Genomic DNA, 20,671 nt, shown 5'->3' with positions numbered 1-20,671 from the left:
TTTTTTTTTTTTTTTTTTTTTTTTTTTTTTGATACCATGGATTGAACCTAGGGTCACTTAACCACTGAGGCACATTCCAGCTCTTTTTTTTTTTGTATTTTATTTAGAGACAGGGTCTTGCTGATTTGCTTAGGGTCTCTCTAAGTTGCTGAGGCTGGCTTTGAACTTGCAATCTTTGTGTCTCAGCCTCCTGAGCTGCTGAGATTACAGGAGTGCACCACCCTGCCAGGCTCAGCATGTCCTCTTAATGCAGTCAAGAGATGTGTTAAACACAGGGGTGTGACACACCAAACTTGTTTTTTTTTTTTTTTTTTTAAGTAGTAGTATCCTCTAAAATAGTGATTGAAAGTATAGTAAATGTATAAAACAGTCATTTATTGTTATTATCAGGTATAGTGTTGTAAATTATATGCTGTATTTTTTTTATAACTGTCAGCACAGGTTTATATTAGCTTTACCATAAACATGAATAATGTGTTGTGCGACAATATTATGAGGACTTAGATGCTAATAGTCATTACAAGTTCTTCAGCTCCATCCACTATGGTATATATGAATATTATGTAGCACATTTCTGTATATAAAAGTAACTGTCAGTATTCAATGGGCTTAATTTATTAATGATGATAGACAGCTATTGTATATAGTTTTTCAGTTTTAGCACTTTTGACATTTGGACTAGATAATTCTTGGTTGTGAGGGGCTGTCTTGTGTATTGTAGAATGTTTCACAGCATTCTCAGCTGCTACTGGCTAGGTGCTGGTGGCATCCCCCAAACCAAGACAATCAAAAACACCTTCAAATATTGTTAGATTTCCTTGAGGAGACAAAATTGTCTCTTGCTGAGAATCATATATAGTTCATCTACTTAGATATAGTTCTCACAAATGGAAATATTAATAACAACTTTTCCTAAGCTTTATTCTATTAAAAACTCCACATATTTAAGCTTATTGAAAAATGGATTGATTGGATTATTTCTGTAAAAGAATAGTTGAGAGTGCTTGTTTAGCCCATTATTGTATGGAAACAACTTTATCATCAGGATTCTTCCCTCCACCCTGTTCCTGTTCCTCTTTAGTCTCTACAGAAGAATGGGTCGGTTGTGGCCATGACAGGGGATGGAGTAAATGATGCAGTTGCTCTGAAGGCTGCAGATATTGGAGTTGCAATGGGCCAGACTGGGACAGATGTTTGCAAAGAGGCAGCTGATATGATCCTGGTGGATGATGATTTCCAAACCATAATGTAAGCTTCGTTTCAGTGAATGCATATAAGAGAATCTTCTTCTATCCTTTTCTACATCTTATCCACGATAATTCAACTGGAAAAGAATTAGTATTTAAACATTGACCAAGTTTCTAATTTCTAGACCAAATCATGTTTCTAGATAAATGTTTTCTGGCCTAATGTGTAGTTCTAGAGAAAATGATTTGTATGGATTAAACAGACATAATAGATGGTTAGTCCTTATCTTTTAAGAAAGTGAGTGCCAGTGAAGTGTCACATTGTTCTGGGCACTAAAAACAATGGTACAATAGTGAACCTTCATTAGGGGCCTTTATTTTAGTTAAATTCAGGTTCTTAGAAATGTGCATATACATGACCTTACAGTAAGTATTAAAAATTATAAAATTCACACCCATACTTATTTCCTTATAACAGTAGTTGTTCATGTTGTTCTCATTTCATGACATAATTTGTTAAATTTGAATAGTTTTGTTTCATCCATAGTTTCCAATTGATTTAAGACTGCAGTTTAATACCCTGTGGAGTCAGTTTCACAGTGGTTAGGTGGAGATCATGTTAATCTCAACCTCTTAGATGACCGAACCTTGCTCATTGCAGTGTCAAATTATAAGTCCCTGTCCCAGGATGCTTTATTACCCAATAGTATCCTAAAGTGATGTACTTGAGAATGGGAGTTCAGAACTCAGAGCATTGCCAATCTCTTATAAAGATTTTTTTTTTTCCTCTCTCCCTGCTTAGAGTTATGTAAAAATCTGGGAAGAAAGGAGTTGTTTTAAAAAAAATACCTATTTTCCTGGATTGAGCCAAATGAAAGAATTTATGAGTTTTTGTAAATTAATGTTCTTTAGTTCCTCTGTAGTGTGTAGCATATATACTTGTGTGTAGGAACAACAGATAGCTTAAATTCCATAATTCTTACATAGCTCATTGATGTTTAATTCCTGATATATATTAATAAGAAAAATGAGCTTAGAGACATAGAGATGATTATCATTTTAGTATTTTAAATATATAGCATTATGTGTAGAGGCAGTTTATTATTTTAATGTTCAAATGTCTTTAATAAGATTTATTAAAATTAATAAGAAATATAATGAAGTCAGCTTATATAGATCTCAGCATATTTGATTTTAGTTCATTGGTAAAATAAATGTTTCCATATTCTAATCTTAATTATGTGAAGAAAATATTAGATTTTTTGTCTTTTATTTATTTGTTTTTGGTAATAGAGATTGAACACAGGGGTATTTTACCACTGAGTTACATCTTCAGCCCTTTTTGTTTTGAGACGGGTCTTGCTAAATTGCTTAGGGCATAATTAAGTTGCTGAGACTGGTCTGGAACTTGGGATCCTTGACTCCCAAGTTGTTTGGATTGCAGGTGTGTGCCACCATGCCTGGCTTAATAATTTATTTTTTAAATTGATTCTTTTAAATTTAAAAATTGATATTTTTAAATTGATATTTTTTAAATTGTAGTAGGTATTGAAAATCATTTAGAGATGACTTAAAAGCATGCAAGAGAATATGTAAACGTATGCAAATACTGTGAAATTTTATATAGGGAATGGGAATTTTTATATATTAGTTGGAAATTTATTCTCAAAATAGCTTCACAGTCTTTTAGTACAGATGTAGCTTTATTTTTATATGAAGTTTTTCATTTTATCTTTACTTTTAAAATTTCAGGTCTGCAATCGAAGAGGGTAAAGGAATTTATAACAACATAAAAAATTTTGTTAGATTTCAACTGAGCACGTAAGTTTGCAAGATATTTGTAACCATGGGTCTTCTAGATAAATTATAGGAAAGTAGAACATACCTAGAAACTTCTGTGTATTTCTGCAGGGTTTTTGAAAGTAAGTTTTCTAAAGAGAGAATTAACTATACAGAAATGGCATGCTAAGTGGACTCTAAATATGATAATTAAATGTTTCTGTCATCATCAAAATATTTTGTTAACCCATTTTATCTGCAGTTTCCACATTTGTGGATTCAAGTATGTATAGAAAATATTTGGAAAAAATATTGAGTACTGAAAATCTATAGACTTTCCTCTTTGTTTTTATACTGGAAATAATACAGTACAACAAAAATTTATATAGCATTACATTGTAGTAGGTATTGAAAATCATCTAGAGATGACTTAAAGCATGCAAGAGAATATGTAAACCTATATGCAAATACTGTGAAATTTTATATAGGGAATGGGAATTTGGTATTTCAGGGATTTCTAGAAACAACCCTCCATGGATACTGAGGAATTTGTTTAATAACTTCTGAAATATAAGGAGTGGAATGGGTCATATCTCAGTGTTTCTTCTTAGGGTTTTTTTTTTTTCAAAAAATAGTAGTGGTTTTCTGTAGCCAAAAAGAAAACAGTTGAATATTGGTGAAACTGTTACATAGATTTAAAAAATTTCCCCTCTTTGCTGTTGTTAAACATATTTTTCTAAATAATGTTAGATTTTAAAAGTTCACATGAATGAAGCATAGGTTACTTCTTTTAAAATTACAGTAGTAACATAAGCTTTTTGAATGGTAGAAAATAAATATTACCACAAATTCAATAGGAAATTTACTCTGCTGACAGATTAAATGACTCTCTTTTTCAACAGGAGTATAGCAGCATTAACTTTAATCTCATTGGCTACATTAATGAACTTTCCTAATCCTCTCAATGCAATGCAGATTTTGTGGATCAATATTATTATGGATGGACCCCCAGCTCAGAGGTAAGGTTTTTCGTGCTTGAACTAGAAAGATATGGAAATTGTGATGCCCCGATGTAAAATTTTATTATGAATAATGTTGGAAATTTGCAATAGCATATAAATTGTGTGATATGTGCATATTATTTATTCTCTTTGAATGTTTATTCATGCAGTATGGATCTGAAGCTTTATGCTATGTCACACATATACTTTGGTTGAAAACATATCAGAGAATAGATGCAGTCCCTGTCCTGTAGTAAGCTTTTTTATTGCTAAGAATGGAATGGAATGGAAAAACGTCTGAGTTCGGCATCATTACCTAGGTTCTGTGTCAATACTAGAAACTTGGAAAGTATTGAAGAATTTGAGTATCTATTTTATTTTATAATAATAGGGTAGTGGAGTGATACGTATCATTAGCCATTGCAATCTATCATCCTAGTCAAAACTCCATTTATGAAAGATATTGCAAAGCTCTCTTGGTAGGTCATACATTTGAAATAAATAAATTTACATGTAAATAAAATTGTGCAGTTTTTTGAAAGCCGATTGTCATTTGTCTATCAAACTATACCAGATATGTAAGTGTAAAAGAGGAGAGAAATAGTGATAAAATCAATGATTGAGTTTTGTTTTGTTTTTGAGAGGGGGTTGTTATGTTGATCTTGCTATCCATAAACGCTTGGGCTCAAGGAATCCTCACGTCAGGCCCGCCTTACATGGGACTATAGGTGTTTACTGGTACAAGTAGCAGTGGTTATTTTTGTCTAGAAAATAATTTTTTATTTTTCTTTTTAAAAAAATATTTATTTTTAGTTGTTGTTGGGTACAATACCTTTATTTATTCATTTTTATGTGGTGCTAAAAATCGAACCCAGGGCCTCACACATGATAGGTGAGTGCTGTATCGCTGACCCACAATCCCAGCCCCTCAGTTTTTCTTAAGATTCAACATTTTGTTTTTGTAAGAAGGCATTTAGATTTCTGTATAATTAAATTTAGTTAGTTTTAAAAGTACAAATTGAGGCCTTAACACCTAAAGTAATTCATTTTTCTGTTTGCTTTTAAGTCTTGGAGTAGAACCAGTGGATAAAGATGTCATTCGTAAACCTCCTCGCAACTGGAAGGACAGCATTTTGACTAAAAATTTGATACTTAAAATACTTGTTTCATCAGTAATTATTGTTTGTGGGACTTTATTTGTCTTCTGGCGTGAGGTATATTCACTGGATAAGTAGCTATATTATGCATTTTGTATGATAGGATTCTTAGTTATTTTGGTGTGTTATGTAGAAAGCTGGTGAGTTAAGAGACCTTTTTGAAAAAGTATGACAAAAGCATTTTAAGATTTGATTTCATTCTCTGGCTTGATAAAATTGTTGGCTTAGGACTTGAAATCATTTAAATTTGCAGAGCCATATGACACAATAAAAGTTAATGCATGTAAATTTGAGCAGTAAAAAATCTGAGCCTTTGATAGCTACTTTACTGTAATTAAATAATAAATGTTTTAATACTCAATATATAGTTCATGAAAAGATTTTTTTTTTACTTTTAATTATCTAGACTATAATTGTTCACTGGCTATTGGAAATTTAAGTAACTTGGATGTTTCACATCTTAGACTAAAGCTACTTATCATAATGGAAGGAAAATATTAACGTTTTGAAAGCATATATGGTCATTTGATTTAGCATTGAGAGTCATTTTGTTTTTTTCCTCTTGACAGCTGCGAGACAATGTTATCACACCTCGAGACACAACAATGACGTTCACATGCTTTGTGTTTTTTGACATGTTTAATGCACTAAGTTCCAGATCTCAGGTATGCGTCATTGATCTTAGCTGATTGGCCCAACTGAGTAGAGCTTCTTTTCTTACTGAGTGAGGCAAGGAGTATGGGCTTTTAGCTTTGCTTGGTTTTGTAGCCACAGATTACAGCCCCAGATACAGCCTTCTTACTAACTTGTGCCATTGGTGAACAATAAGGTTGAAGCATTTGGGGAACTAAGCCTTACCTTTAACTCAAAGATCAAAGCAAATCACAGATGTGTGTCTTTCTTCCTTTCTCTTATAAGTTGTAGCTATAGATAGATTCAGGTTAACATTATCTCAACATAGGACAAACCTCATAGACTCTGCTAAAATGATATGTCTCATATATGCAGTAAGGACAAGAACAATTTGATTGCCTCACTCTGTCAGTGAGTCTAAGTTTAGCATATTTAATTTTGCTTTCCTTTACAAGTCTTACAGTAGGTGTGATTGCTGCTTTTTGGTCTTAAAGTGTTTTAATAGAATATAATAGGTTAGAACCTTAAGGATACTTTTTTAGAGCATATTGTTCTTGAGAACTAGTTCTATTTGAGGCATTGACTATTTGTTTTAACTTAAAGCACTTTATATATTCTTAACTGTAACTGTTACTATTTGCCATACTAGAACTTTGTAAGAATGGTGGATTATCACTAATTTTGAGACTGTTATGAATAAGCCTTAGTATTTGTGTTTTTGTTTTATGAAAGACAGTTTTACTTTTTCTAAATATACATTACTAGGTCCATTCTTCAAGATTTTACATTATCTTCTGCAGTGAATGGATAGGAAAGACTTAGCAAAATATAAATTTTATTAGTGCTTTGGGATGCTGAAGTAAGTTTCCTTTCTTTTTATGGTCTCATTTATATAGTCTCACTCTTTTTAAGCAAGCCCTTTTTTGATAAATAAAAGTTTGCTTTAAAATTCACCTTTCTTCTCCCTGAATTATTCCAAAGTAATAGATAGAATTAAAAGATTTTTTTTGGTATTGGTAATATATAATTCAGAGGTAATAAATGATACTAATTATTAAAAATTGAAATAAGTATGAAAATAAACAAATTATTTATATGAACAAAGAGTAATAACTGAACTCTCTGCTTTTCCAACAGACCAAATCTGTGTTTGAGATTGGACTCTGCAGTAATAAAATGTTTTGTTATGCAGTTCTTGGATCCATTATGGGACAATTACTAGTTATTTACTTCCCTCCACTTCAGAAGGTTTTTCAGACGGAGAGCCTGAGTATACTGGGTAAAAGATGTTATCTTTATATATTTTAGGTGAATTATATTTTACAATGTTTGTGCTAATAATTCTTTTAAGATAATGAAATGTGAAAGATAACTTGACATGACCTGGAAAAAAGGAGTGCTTCTTTTTTCATTTGGGGAAGTTCAGGGGAGTTATTCTCCTAACTCTAGGCATAAATTTGCATTTTTTCCTTTTAATTTGTGGTAATGCAGATTAAACCCAGGGCTTTGAGCATTGCAGGCAAAAACTCTTACCATTGAGCTACATCCTTAGGCCTTATTTTATTTCGAGATAGAATCTTGCTTAGTTGCCCAGGCTAGCCTTGAACTTGTGATTCTTTTGCCTAAGCCTCCTGAGTCGCTGGGATTACAGGTGTGCACCACTGTGTCTGACCTGTTTTTTTCTTTTTTACAGATTATTAATTGTTATAAAATCATATTTAATGATTCGGAAATACAGCAAACTGAAACATATTATAAAGTAGTTAGCCAGGCACTGTGGTGTACTCCTATAATCCCAGCGGCTCTGGAGGCTTAGGCAGGAGGATCACAAGTTCAAAGCCAGCCTCAACAATCTAGTGAAGGCCCTAAGCAACTTAGTGAGACCCTGTCTCCAAGAAACAAAGGGGTGGGTGGGTGGAGTGGCTCAGGTTGTATCTCAGTAGTTAAGCAAATTCCTGGTATCCAAAAAATATAATTGTAGTTTATAACTTTTTCCCATCTTATAAGAAGAAAGAACTAGATGTAATGTCAGTAAAAACAAATTGTTTTTGTTTAAAATTCTAATTTTTGATAACTGATCTTGTTATTTTTGTTCATTCTTATTTCATGAAATATCAGTTTGGTCCTGAAAGCATAAAGTTTTATAATTCTATGAATTACACTTATTTTTTCATACACCATGCATTAAACATGAACTACAGAACGTTTAAAAAATTCATTTTCTTGAGACTGGGGTTGTGGCTTAGGGTAGAGGGCTCTCCTGACACACATATTTGATCCTTAGCACCACTAAAAATAAATAAAGTCATTTGTCCATCTATAACTAAAAACAGATATTAAAATTTTTTAAAAAATTTATTTTCTTGGGCTGGGATTGTTGCTTAGTGGTAGAGCACTTAACTAGCTTGTGTAAAGCACTGGGTTTGGTCCTCAATACCACATAAAAATAAATCAAATAAAGGTATTGTGTCCATCTACTAACTGAAAAAAATATTTTAAAAATTCATTTTTCTATGTAAGTTTGAGGAATAAAGAATATTTAATGGGAATGCTATCTTTAATTCTTGGATTTTAAAGTTAATTTGAAAAATTACAATATCTCACTTTATTTTTTGGTGTAAGTTAACATTTACTTTAAAATTGAACTTTTTAAATTTCATTATTTTAATTTCATATCCAAATTGCTTCCTTTAAAAACTGTTTTAAGCATTTTTAAAAGCAATTAAAAAGAATTGAGATAGTGTGGATACTATTGGAATAGTCTTTTAGGCTTTGAAGTTGAACATATTGCTGCAGAATATTTAATTTTCAGATAGGTATTTTCAGTCAAATTGGTTACTACTTCTTGAGTAGTACTTTTTAAAAGGATGGTGAGGGTAATGATATTTTCTTCATGAAATAATTGTGAAAAATATATTTTTAAAACTGGTAAAATGCTAGAAAAATGTAAGCTGCTAGCTTTGTGACTCTAAGTGTCAAAGATTTGTAAAACCCACCTTATTTTCTCTTGCAGATCTGTTGTTTCTTTTGGGTCTCACCTCTTCAGTGTGCATAGTGTCAGAAATTATAAAGAAGGTTGAAAGGAGCAGGGAAAAGATCCAGAAGCATGTTAGTTCGACATCGTCGTCTTTTCTTGAAGTATGATGCATATTGCATTCTTTTATTTGCAAACTAGGAATTGCAGTCTGAGGATCATTTAGAAGGGCAAGTTCAAGAGGATAATGAAGATTTGAGAACTTTTAAACTTTTCATTGACTAAAATGAACATTAATGTTAAAGACTTGATTTGAAACTTTATCCTGCTGGCAGTCCCAAATGAAATTATGCAACTTTGATAACATATTCCTTGATTTAAATTGGCTTTTGCAATTGAGTGAGATTGTATAAAGCATATGGGGCAGTAACTTAATTAAAAAAAAGAGGAAAAACATAAACCACCTTCTGCACTTAAACAAGTCTAACGTACAAATACACTATCTTAGATAGATATAAATATTTTTTTTATTTTTAAATATTGTACTATTTATGGTGGTGGGGCTTTCTTACTAATACACAAATAAATTTAATCATTTCAAAAGGCATTCTATTTGATTTAGAAGTCGATTCCCAGGAGTGCCATATTTCAGCTACTGTATGTCCTTTTTCCTGCAACAACGTAAGCAGCTCAGATACCTTGTGCTACCATTTTTGTATTTCAGGTTTTTTGCACAGGATGTGACCACTGTAAGATCACTGTTCTTTTCTTTCTTTTTGTGATTGAAAAGCATATACTGCAATTTGAAGTAAATGTTTGCTTTTCTTAGTGTAAATGGTTGCTGCTTTGTTTTTTAAATTAAGGTGCAAGTCTTTGGTTTAGCAGAATTAATGCAAGGCTATCAAGTGGCATTCTGGTTATAGTAACAGTATCTATAGTTGAAATAGTCAAAAACATTTGAGAGTGGAATGAAATTTATAATGAATTTTATTAACATGTCTCCTTTTTGAGTTAAATACAAATATATACTTTGTCAAATATCATCCTCTAAATATAAATCTAATTCAGCTGAATAACTGAATTTTATTATTTTTACTATTTTGTATGTGTATTTTTAAGTACATTTCTTAGGAAGTATAGACTACTATACTAAAAGAATAAAAAGTCCCAACCTGGTACATGGTTTATGAACCAGGGCATTCAGGGAAGATCCCGTGCTGGCTTGCTCTTCATACATCTTCTAGGCAGCTTCTTTGGCATCGGTTGTAGCACAATCCAGAATCTGTCCCTTCTACTTCCACCATTTGTTCTCTATCTTCTTTTTGTTTCACTGGCTTACTAGAGAAACAGATGTATCTTCTTTGCATAATGCCATCAGATTTTATAAAAGCTTGATAGGTGTAACTAATTTTGTTTTGAATGTGTAGCAAATTTGGGCCAAAAATTCAAAACCAGATATCCATTCTCCTGTTGAATATTTCTCTGTATAAAGAGAAATGGCTTCAGATTCTTACAGGTTTAATTCTTCTTGAAGTTAGTGAATTCTGTATTTTGTAAACTGTCAGAATAAACCATTCTCAAGCTTTTATTCAATATTAAATTGCAAGTGTTAGTTTTGAAATACTAGGGAAAATATCCATTATTTGAGCCCTTAATACTGAAAAGTAAGCACGAGGAGATGAGTTGTCTGCATTCTTTTTCTTTACTCTTTCAGGCTGAATGTTCAAATGTATATTATTCTCTCTCATTAGCTGGAACATCAAAGCCATTGTTTAGTCAACTCTCTCTTTAGCGATTTGATATCTAATTCCTAAATTTTGTAATGATTTTTATTCTCTGTTACAAAGACATAAAGTACATGTTAAGTGCACATCGTCTTTTGTTTTGCATTTTAGGTTCAGAATAAGACATGTATCAAATTAATGTGCCAGTCTTTTCATTTGGATTTTGATCTATAATAATAAAAGGATTTTATCGTAAGTTAATCATCTCCTAATTAACACTGTTAGCATTAAGATAATCTGGATGCTGAAGATATGGAAATACTTTGATTTCAAAGGAAGTAAAATATATAGTGTAGATCCAAATTTTTTTTGTTATATGTTAATCTAAACTAGCATGCGTGATTTAAATGTGTTAGTATTGAAATTTTTAATTTTTGCCCTATTTTCTAGTCCTAGAACTCTTAGAGTCTCTATTGATAAAATTTGATTATTTTTCATTGTTACACTACTTTATGCAGTTTTTGACCCTGTAGTGACTAAACATCAGAGAAGAAAAGAATTTGAAATAGAAGTAATGTACTGATGAGGTAGATAATTCTCAAATGACAAAAACTGGCCACAAAAAAATAAGGCTGATCACATCTGTGCTGGGCATTGCATAGCCCAGAATGAAACAAAAACGAAACTACACAACTCAAAGACTTTCCCCTCTCCAATTCAGCCTTTATTTAATAGCATTAAACTACCTGTACAGGGATGACATGTTTTTAATCTTTCATATCCACACATGGTATATCTGTTCAATTATAATTTTTTTGATCACTTTCACATAGTGTATAAGTGAGCATTGGCCACATGTAAAATAGTTGTTTTGCTGAAATGAATAGGTAATATACAATGAACATCATTTTTAAGTACCTTAATTAGGTTTACCCTTTTTTCTGCCTTTGTTGGTTGGCAGTTGATATGCAATTTACTTCCATATGTGATTCACCCAAGAAGTTAGGTGGATGAATTGATTATTTTTTTATGAAACATTTATTTAGTATCTGAGTCTACCAGGAGTGGAGAAATAATGGCATCCCTGCTCTTCAGAAGCTCATGGACAAAGATAGTAGGTGGTAAAATTGATAACAAGCTATTTCAAGAAAGTTAATAGTGATCTCTGCATATTTATTTAAAAAGTACACATTCATTAAAATTAATACAGCACAGATGCACTAGAATTTTCTTTTGACATTGGCATTTGAGAATCTTTGAAGTGGTTTTTCAAAGCTCCTAAAATCTAAACAGTAGCTTATTTGCATATTAAAATATGGTATGGATAAATATTAATTCTAACTGGTATGTGTCTGAACAGATTATCCTGATTTGTTAAGCTTCCTTGATCTTATCATTTGATATGACTGTTGTCAGTGGAATTAGTCTATTTGGGTTAATAATTTGAATGAATTACTGGTGGTAATTGTAGGCAGACGTACTGTCATGGGGTTGTGCCTTGGGGAGTATTTATTTTGTCCCTGGCTCCACCCACCTCTCTCCTTCCTTCCTGGCTGCCCTGAGTGGAGGTGCCCTTTTGCCATGATTTTCTGCTTCACTCCAGGCCCAGAGCAGTGGAGTCAGCTGAGCATGGGTTAAACCTCTGAGACCGCAAGCCCAAATAAACCTTTCCTCCTCTAAGTTGTGTTGATAATACAAGTGGGACACAGGTCCATTTGAAATGTGAGATTTATAGTAGCCTTTTAGATTTCCCACTGGACATATTAGATGAGGTTTCTAAAGCAGAGAATCAAAGCCAGGGCAAATTATAAGCTAGTAAAAAAACAATTTCCCTTTAAACCCCCCCCCCAATTTTGATTTTTGCTAAAATTAAAGCACTAAATGAGAGTATACCCAGCTTTGGCAGAGTAAGAATTTTTTTTTTTTTAAGTTCCTTTAACATAGTGATTACTTAATCAGCAAACAATTGTCTAAACTCACACTGCAAGGGGCAAAGATAAGCACATTGAAGTCTTCTTTGTTATAGAGCTTTACAAATGAGTCTGTTATTAAGGTTATAAGTTGGAAAACACTGATGTAAATAATTGGTTGCACATCATTTTGGTATTTGCAGTAAAACATCTAAGATGCATATTGTAGGTATGTTGAAGAACTGCATAACTTAGAATTGAGTTTACTGTTCAGTGAGCATTAACGTTAGAAAATACCTGCTTGCTCCGAACAAGTAATTGTGGTAGGATAGTAGAAAACAATGTCTTTTGATGCCTTTTCCATCTTACTCATAATTCTTTGGATCTTTCTAGCTTCATATCCCATTCAATGAGCCTAGACAATCTACTTCTAGATCTTTGGGTGCAGAATTTCTTACTTCTTGAAATTCTTGCCTCAATTTTGAGAATCAGAATGGTTTGTGTTTTGTGCTAGGGATTGAACCCAAAGCTTCAGCCATGCTAGGCAAGCAGTCTACCACTAAGCTACATCCTCAGCCAAGAATCAGAATTTTTACCTATATTTCAAATCCTAGTTGAAATGCCAACCAAGATGGTCTTTTCAGATTGCTTGAAAGGGAGTAGGCGTCTATATGTGTGTGTGTCGTAGTACAATTCCTTGTAAATAATATTACAAGGCAGCCACAAAATTGAGCATAAAAAATGTGTTTTTATTTTTTAGAAAACATTAAAAATATAAGTCCAAGCCACTTCGTTGATAAAGCTAGACAGAAATTTGGTAAAATTGTCTTTTTTTATTAACGATAAAGTTAAGTTGAAGTTGGGGCAGAAAAGTGGAAACAAGTATTTTGAGCCATTTTGATTCTTTGAAATTATTTCTTAAATCCATCATTGGGCACATATGCCTGAATGTATATGATGTGTTAGTAATGGCCTTTATTTGTACAACTGCTCCAGATAGTGACTTTTGTATTCTTAAGCCATTTTGCTCAATTCTAGCCAAATTGACCAATGTTCTTACCCATGGTTTTGTAATGGCTCCATGGTTGTTAGATCTGGCAGAATTTCCATTCATATCTAACCCACAGTTGCCCCATCACCAGTATTTCTTAAGCAGTTAATGGTATTGTTGAATAATATAACCTTGTGCATAGAAACCATGTTTCATAGTATTGTGAGCACTTGGTGCTGGAAATTGGGCAGATAGTGTACATGTATACCAAAAATCCATTTTTGGGCTCTGTATTTCTAGCTTTTGAACTCAATATGTGCTTTTTATAAAAAGCAGTTGTAAGTGGACACAGCACCTTTATTTATTTATCTATCCACTTGTTTGCTTGTTTTATTTATTTATTTATTTATTTATATGTGGTGCTGAAGATTGAGCTCAGTGCCTCGCACGTGCTAGGCAAGAACTCTACCACTGAGCCACAACCCCAGTCCCTCAATATGTGCTTTTAAATAGTTTTTTTTTTTTTTAAATACAGATCTATTCAACCATGTTAAAGGTAATTGTCTATTAAAATCTTCTGTGATAAATACACTGAAGTGTACTTTAGTTGAGAAGTGGCAATTTGGAGTCTTCTTATGGTCGTTAAAAAAAATACTATGCCTTGACTACCCTTTTTCATCAGTCTGCATCTTACAGGCATAATATGAAATACTTGGTGTGCAAGTCTTACAAAACTGTCCTTGGAGCAGCATACTGCAGGCTGTAACTAAATAGGTGATTATGTAGAAAATGTATGCCTAATAGGAAAAACATGACAAATTTTACATTTAAGTAGTGTTAGATCAATTTTAGGATGGTATAAATTGTGTTTTCATACATATTGTTTTCTAATATGGCTGCATTATAGGATGACATTAGATTTTTAAGTATCTTTCTACATGGCTGGTCTGGATGGCCCATGAATTAGCTAGAGGTGTTAAAAGTTAGAGAAACAGTTTATTGTAATCCTCCTTAATTCACCCACATGGAGCTGTTTGTTTTGGTGTTGACAAATGATGCCATTTGGGACAAGTCTGCATGCTGACCATTTTTGTAAATAAAGTTTTCTTGGAACACAGCTACACACATTGATTTATATTTTGGTCATTCATACTACAATAGTAAAAGTGAGTAGTTGGAGTAGGGACCATATGGCTCCAAAAAGCCTAAATTACTTAACTATTTGACATTTTATAGAAAAAGCTTACCCACTCCTGTAGTTACTCAGGAAGAAGAAAATAGACCTGTACATTGCATTCACTGGACTGGGAAAGAAATGGCATCAATTTTTCTACTCTCCAGTATCCCAGCAGGTTGTTCTCTCTGGGACAGATGCATTTGGTAGCAGATATAATTTCAGTCTGTGAGTCTCCCATCGGGCTCCTATGTGGAGTATGTCTCAGATTGTTCCCAAAACATCATCAACAGGGAGGATGTGTTTACTGTTAGTAGTCCCAGCAATTACCAAGACTGCTGCTTGTTCTTCTGCTGGGTGGAGTGTTCTGATATGCTCTCCCAGCTGAGTTTTGTTCCTAAACTTCCTCCCTGTGTCTTCTTTCCACCTCTTTCTGCTCCTGTGTGGCCTGTCAGTTCTCTCCTACCTTCCTGGATACAAAAGAGAAAGTAGATGCTTCCCAGAGAAAAAGGCTTTAATTTGAATAAGCTAAAATATATTTTATCTTAGAGAAGAAAATATTTAATAAGCAGAAACCAAAATATCCTAACAGTTCAGTCTTAGGGGAAAATATACTGATTTAATGGAACATTCTAAACCCAAATGTATTTACATAGTATTTATCATTTCTAAGGTAAAATGATGACAGTATTTCTCAGTAAATTCTTATAATCCACTCCTGGCCCTCCTATAACTTCTTGCTTTATAAAATAGATAATGGCTCATAATAGGGTTAGTTTAGTTTGCTTTAAAAAAAAAACAAACAATTTTCATAAGTCTGTGAGCTAGATGGCCTATTGTACTTTGTGATGAGAAACCTGGGTTTTGGATTGACACCATTCCCAGATTTCGCCCCAGAGGTGCTTATTTTTTCCTTGAGGCCATCAAAGGAATGTTGAAAGCATCTCAATGGAAAAAGTACAATGTAGACATTGGATACATTTGTAAATAGAGGAGTAGGAGAGGAAATTTAGCATTCAAAGATCCAGATTTTTCCTATAGAAAGGGGACTCCAGACATACATCCAACTGCCTGACAGATGTCTCCACTTCAGTGCCTGAAAAGTATTTTTAACTTAACATATTCACAGAAGAATCCCTAATTCTACTTCTTAACCCTACACAAATGAGTGACAATGGAGTGGGAAATTTAAAAACAGAAGTTAGCTGCTACTATTTTAATGAAGATATAAAAATTTTGTGTTATTTCAGGTTTGGCAGTACTTTGTAGCATCTCTTATTGTTATACTGCCCCCCGCCCTTGAGTAATGTTAACATGTATTTACTTTAAAAAAATGTTTCCACATTTTTTCAGGGCAAATTCATCTGCTCATGTGTAGATTATATTACCCCTTCTCCCTCATTACATATAGTTATTCTATAACCATGATAGCAAACATTGGGACATTACAAAGTAGACTTCCTGTTTTTCTTATCATCAACTTTCTTTGATTTAGTCCCTATAATATGACCCAGACAGGAAATTCAGGGGGAATTCAGGAGGAGAGCAGTGCCTTCATAGAAACACTGTTGGTTTTCCAGATTCAAGTACCAGCACCTTAGTTAATGATCCAAAAATTATTAATATGTACAGACCACCTGCAAAGTTTTCCTAATCTTGTGTGGTAACTCATATGATGGCATAACTTTTACAGTTACAAATTGTCAAAATTATTGGTACATTCTAATTTTTTGAAATGAAAAATACTATTAAGTGTGTATAAGTTGAAACTTAAAACAGCCCCTGGCAAAAAAAAAAAGAAAGAAAACAACAACACCACCCCCAAATTCCTAGGTATTCCCCTATTCCAATGACAATGGGTAATTCTGCACACAGAAATCTCCATGTGTCTCAAAAGTGAGAATAGGAAAATAGTTTCTTAAACTATGTGTGTGTATGTGTATTAATAGTTTCTTATACTTTCTCAACCAAATATATAAATTGTTGCCAGGATTAGTAAGAATAGAAGAGATGTATAGTGCTACACATTCATTTGAAATTTGATTTTTCTCCCTGAAATTAAAGTTCAGTGAAAGTAGCTGAAGCACTTTTCATATTATAATTCATCTGTTCTGTCATTTTAACACCCTGATATATGGCTTGGTACAATCATGTCTTTGAATTTAAAAAACTTCCTTCTTCAACTTGAGGTACTCATCTTAGAACTTTATAGCTGGATGGATTTGAACTTTAGCATTTTTTAGACATCTGGACAGAAAAAGTAACTTGTCCTATATGGCTCAGAAAGCTGTTGCTGAAAATGAGAAGGTATGTTTTTAATACTTTTGGTCCTAGAGAAATAGTAATTTCAAATTGGTACAAGATGCACAATGACTTTTAGGTGTCATGACTGAAATACATCATCTAAATACATCTGGCTTATCTTTAAACAATTTCACTTATGGACGATTCTCATTTTATAGGGAGGGCAACTGAGACATTCTCTGATTAATTTGTTTTTATACACAAAGGAACAAAAATTTGAGGGTCTTTCAGGTGATAAAGTCTTTATCTTCTAAAATTATAATTAATTTAATTATGAATACCAAGTATTCCACCCATATCCATTCCATCAAAAATACAAGGTTGCCACATTGGAGTGTGGTACTAGTAAGTGTTCTTTTATAGAAATGAAATCCTTTTACCCGGTCCGGGTGGGGCTGCTTTCCAGTTGCTGCTCTGGTTTGCCAGGTAGCCAAACAGCATGTGGTAGAGGGGAGCCTCCAATGATACCTGGCAACCTTACTAGGGGAAAGCTGGATTTGGCCTTCTTAAGGCTATAGAGTAGGGCCAGGATATAACCCTGACAGTTATTTTTTAGTTATTTTCCCTCTATCTTTAAACATACCCAGGACTCTTTTCAAATTGAGTTTTGAAAAAAATACAGAAAATTCCTTGACAACAGGAAAAAGAGCTGGAAGGACACAAATAATCAATATGGCATTAATTCCTTCTGGTCTTCATGTTCTGATTTAGAGCTTATCTGCCCTTTCATTCTCTTGGTAGTTCTCCATTCTTTCCAATGTGGCCTCAGTGTCACACCTCTTTCCCTTTTTTTCTTAGCCATGTTCTTATCTCATTTGCCTTTGCAGAATTCTACTCTTAGCTTTGATAACTCTGGTCTCATGGCATCTTACTCTTTGTGCTGCTCGGCACTCACTCACTTCCCAGATCCCTGGCTTCACTCTTGGTTTTCATGTGTGGACATAACAGTGGTTGTTGTTTATCACCCATTGCTAAGTACACAGGCACTTAAAAATATTATTTTATCTTTAGACAATTTCACTTATGGACAATTCTCATTTTATAGGAAGGGCAACTGAGACATTCTCCGATTAATTTGTTTTTATACACAAAGGAACAAAAATTTTAGGGTCTTTCAGGTGATAAAGATCTTTATCTTCTAAAATTATAATTAATTTGAATTAGAAATTCAAATTGAAAAAGTAAAGTTAACTTGAATTCTTTTTCCATGATGATCAGTTGGCATAAAAGAACTATAGAGATATTTACAGATGAATGAATTTTCAAGATCCAGGTAACTCAAAATGAACTTGTACAAAATAGACTTAAAATATCATTATCACTAAGTACAGAGCATGATTACATTATATAAAGTAAATGGTTTTTTCTCTAATTTTACCCCTAAAATTTATTCATCTTAGCTGTCCAGAGTTCTTTTTGTTACTTGAACTGCTAATCGAATACTACATTTCTAAAGCCTCAGGTGAGATTTCATTTGCTAGAACTAAATCAGAAAGAGCAGGACTGATTGCCCGGTGCAGTGCACATACCTGGAATCCCAAGGATCTGGAGGCTGAGGCAGGAGAAACACAAGTTCAAGGCTAGCCTTGGCAACTTAGTGAGACCCTGTCTCAAAATTGAAAGGGCTGGGGAGATATATGTATATATATTCTCAGTAGTACAATGCCCCTGGGTTCAATCCCTAATACTGCAAAAACTACCAAACAAAAAACACCAGGACTTACCTAAAGACATGATTGACAACAGGAAACATTGTAGAAGTGGAACATGGGACATATCACATTCTGCATTTACATAGGTGTTCCCATTTTCTCCTTTTCCTGATCTGAATTTAATCCTATCTCTTCAATCAAGCCAGGCCTTAAGTCATGTCTGGGAGTCCTGTGGTTTAACCTCTTCCTGGTAATTGCAGTCTCCTTGTAGCATTCAGTCTTGTCTTTACAATTTTGTACCTGACAGACTGTTTTATAAAATATTCTTGTTATTTCATTGTGTATTGTCTTCAGAGCAGCTTAAACAAGAAGTCTTTTGAGGATCAGGTATATATCCTCATTCTGTGGTGACCCTCCTTAGACCACCCTGTGTAATGCCCATGACCTCTCAGCTAATACAGAAGGTTTAACACCGAGTTACCCCAGAGTAAGAGAGAATTGACTTTTTTTTTGGTACCAGGGATTGAACTCAGGGGCACTCAATCACTGAGCCACAACTGAGCCCTGTTTTGTATTTTATTTAGAGACAGGGTCTCACTGAGTTGCATAGTGCCTCGCTGTTGCTGAGGCTGGCTTTGAACTCAAGATTCTCCTCCCTCAGCCTCCCGAGCCACTGGGATTACAGGCATGTGCCCCTGTACCTGGCTTGGACATTAGATTCTTAACCCCTTTACTGCAAGGTGGGATAATTTCAAGTAAAACGCCCAGATTACAATGGCCAGAGAAGGAAATCTGACTTCTTTTTGCTAAAGGAGAACCCATTAAGTGAAGGGAAAAGACAGTTGATGTAGTTCAGTTGACTTTCAATTAAACTCTGTAGCCCATATACTCTCAATTTGCTGCCTACCAAACAAGTTAATTGCCAAAGTGGAAATGGTTTTCCATGCAGGGTAGTTTGATTTTCAAAAGAAGTATTGATAATTCAGGAAATAGGACATTATAATTTCTAGATCAGCCCCAAACTCTAGGCATCAAGAGAGAATTTTGGATAACATGATTATTGTTCCTGTTAGATCCACTGTTTGTGGTTAAAACACACTTCATAAAAACAGATAAGCTCTTTCCTTGATCTTTCTAAGAATGAAACATCTCTTTGGAGATATAAAAACCTAAGTAGCCCTCTGCATTCTTCCTAAAATGATAAAGATATTTCCTTATTTCAAAACTCTCACTTGAAATGGAAGTAGCATTGAACACTCCAAATGCAAATGACATTGCTTTACCCTTTGTAAATGGCTAAAACCAGTCAACACTTGCAAGGTATGTATGACATTGCCTGGTGCTGGGCTTATTCTGAGGTGTGGTATTTCAAGGAAAGTGTAGAGAATTGTTTACTGGATATCAGGAATAGGGCATGGGCTTGTTCAAAATGCCAGTTGAACACATCTTTAGGTTACTGATGGAGAATATGCCAGTGGAAGAAGAGAGGACGAACACAGCTGTGTGAACAGATGAAGGTTGGAATACTTTCAGATCTTGCCCAAATGTATTGAATCATTCTACTTGTTTATTTTTACTTTCGTGTTCTTTATTTGGAACTGGCCAGCACTTTTATATCTGTTGGTATTTGTAATGTTAGCAGCCTCTAGTATTTTCTAGAATGGTGCCTTTCAAACTTTTTTGATTACAGTAAAAAATAATTTTTCATAACCACTTAATATATGTATCTGATATTTTCTAGACTAATTTTTTTCATTTAAAAAATGTTGGTTAGGAGTTGGGGATGTTGTAGAGCACATGCCTAGTGTGTGTTAAGGCCCTTGGTTGGATCCCCAGGATGGAATAAAAATAAAAAAACAAACCCAATAACAACTGGTTATGACTCATTAACTACTTTTCAAAAAAAGGTCTAAAGTCTTGTTTTGCTGCACATATTTGTGTTATTTTCATTTCTTATTGTTTTTTCCTCCTCTATATCTAATAGCTCAGCATGCTGTTTTTGTAGCTGGCGCCATTATAGTTTCAACTGCTGCTTTAAAATCTGAAGTGTATCTATAGCGCTTATCAGCTTTGCATGGTCTCATCTACTAAGTTTTTATTTTCTTTTGTTGGCATCTAACTTCTGTTTTCACAGTTCAGACTTTTCATACGTAAAAAACAAAGAAATTTTTTTTTTTTTTTTTTT

The 20,671-nt window shown here is 33.6% G+C and overlaps 1 protein-coding gene across 1 annotated transcript in view; it reads left to right on the top strand.

Moving 5' to 3' along the window:
• Positions 1 to 20,671, top strand: part of Atp2c1 (ATPase secretory pathway Ca2+ transporting 1) — a 137,871-nt gene that overhangs the window by 109,710 nt on the left and 7,490 nt on the right. Inside the window, exons 21-27 of the mRNA XM_015487068.2 lie at positions 1,082 to 1,248; positions 2,940 to 3,008; positions 3,869 to 3,985; positions 5,034 to 5,181; positions 5,694 to 5,789; positions 6,895 to 7,036; positions 8,771 to 8,895. Of these exons, the coding sequence (XP_015342554.2) occupies positions 1,082 to 1,248; positions 2,940 to 3,008; positions 3,869 to 3,985; positions 5,034 to 5,181; positions 5,694 to 5,789; positions 6,895 to 7,036; positions 8,771 to 8,895 (864 nt within the window). The remainder of the gene's footprint in view (positions 1 to 1,081; positions 1,249 to 2,939; positions 3,009 to 3,868; positions 3,986 to 5,033; positions 5,182 to 5,693; positions 5,790 to 6,894; positions 7,037 to 8,770; positions 8,896 to 20,671) is intronic.

This window comes from Marmota marmota, unplaced genomic scaffold (genome assembly GCF_001458135.2).
Source record: "Marmota marmota marmota unplaced genomic scaffold, marMar, whole genome shotgun sequence".
NCBI classification, from domain to species: Eukaryota; Metazoa; Chordata; class Mammalia; order Rodentia; family Sciuridae; genus Marmota; species Marmota marmota.
The sequence above is the reverse complement of the archived record's forward strand: the minus strand, read 5'-3'. Positions and strand labels throughout refer to the sequence as shown.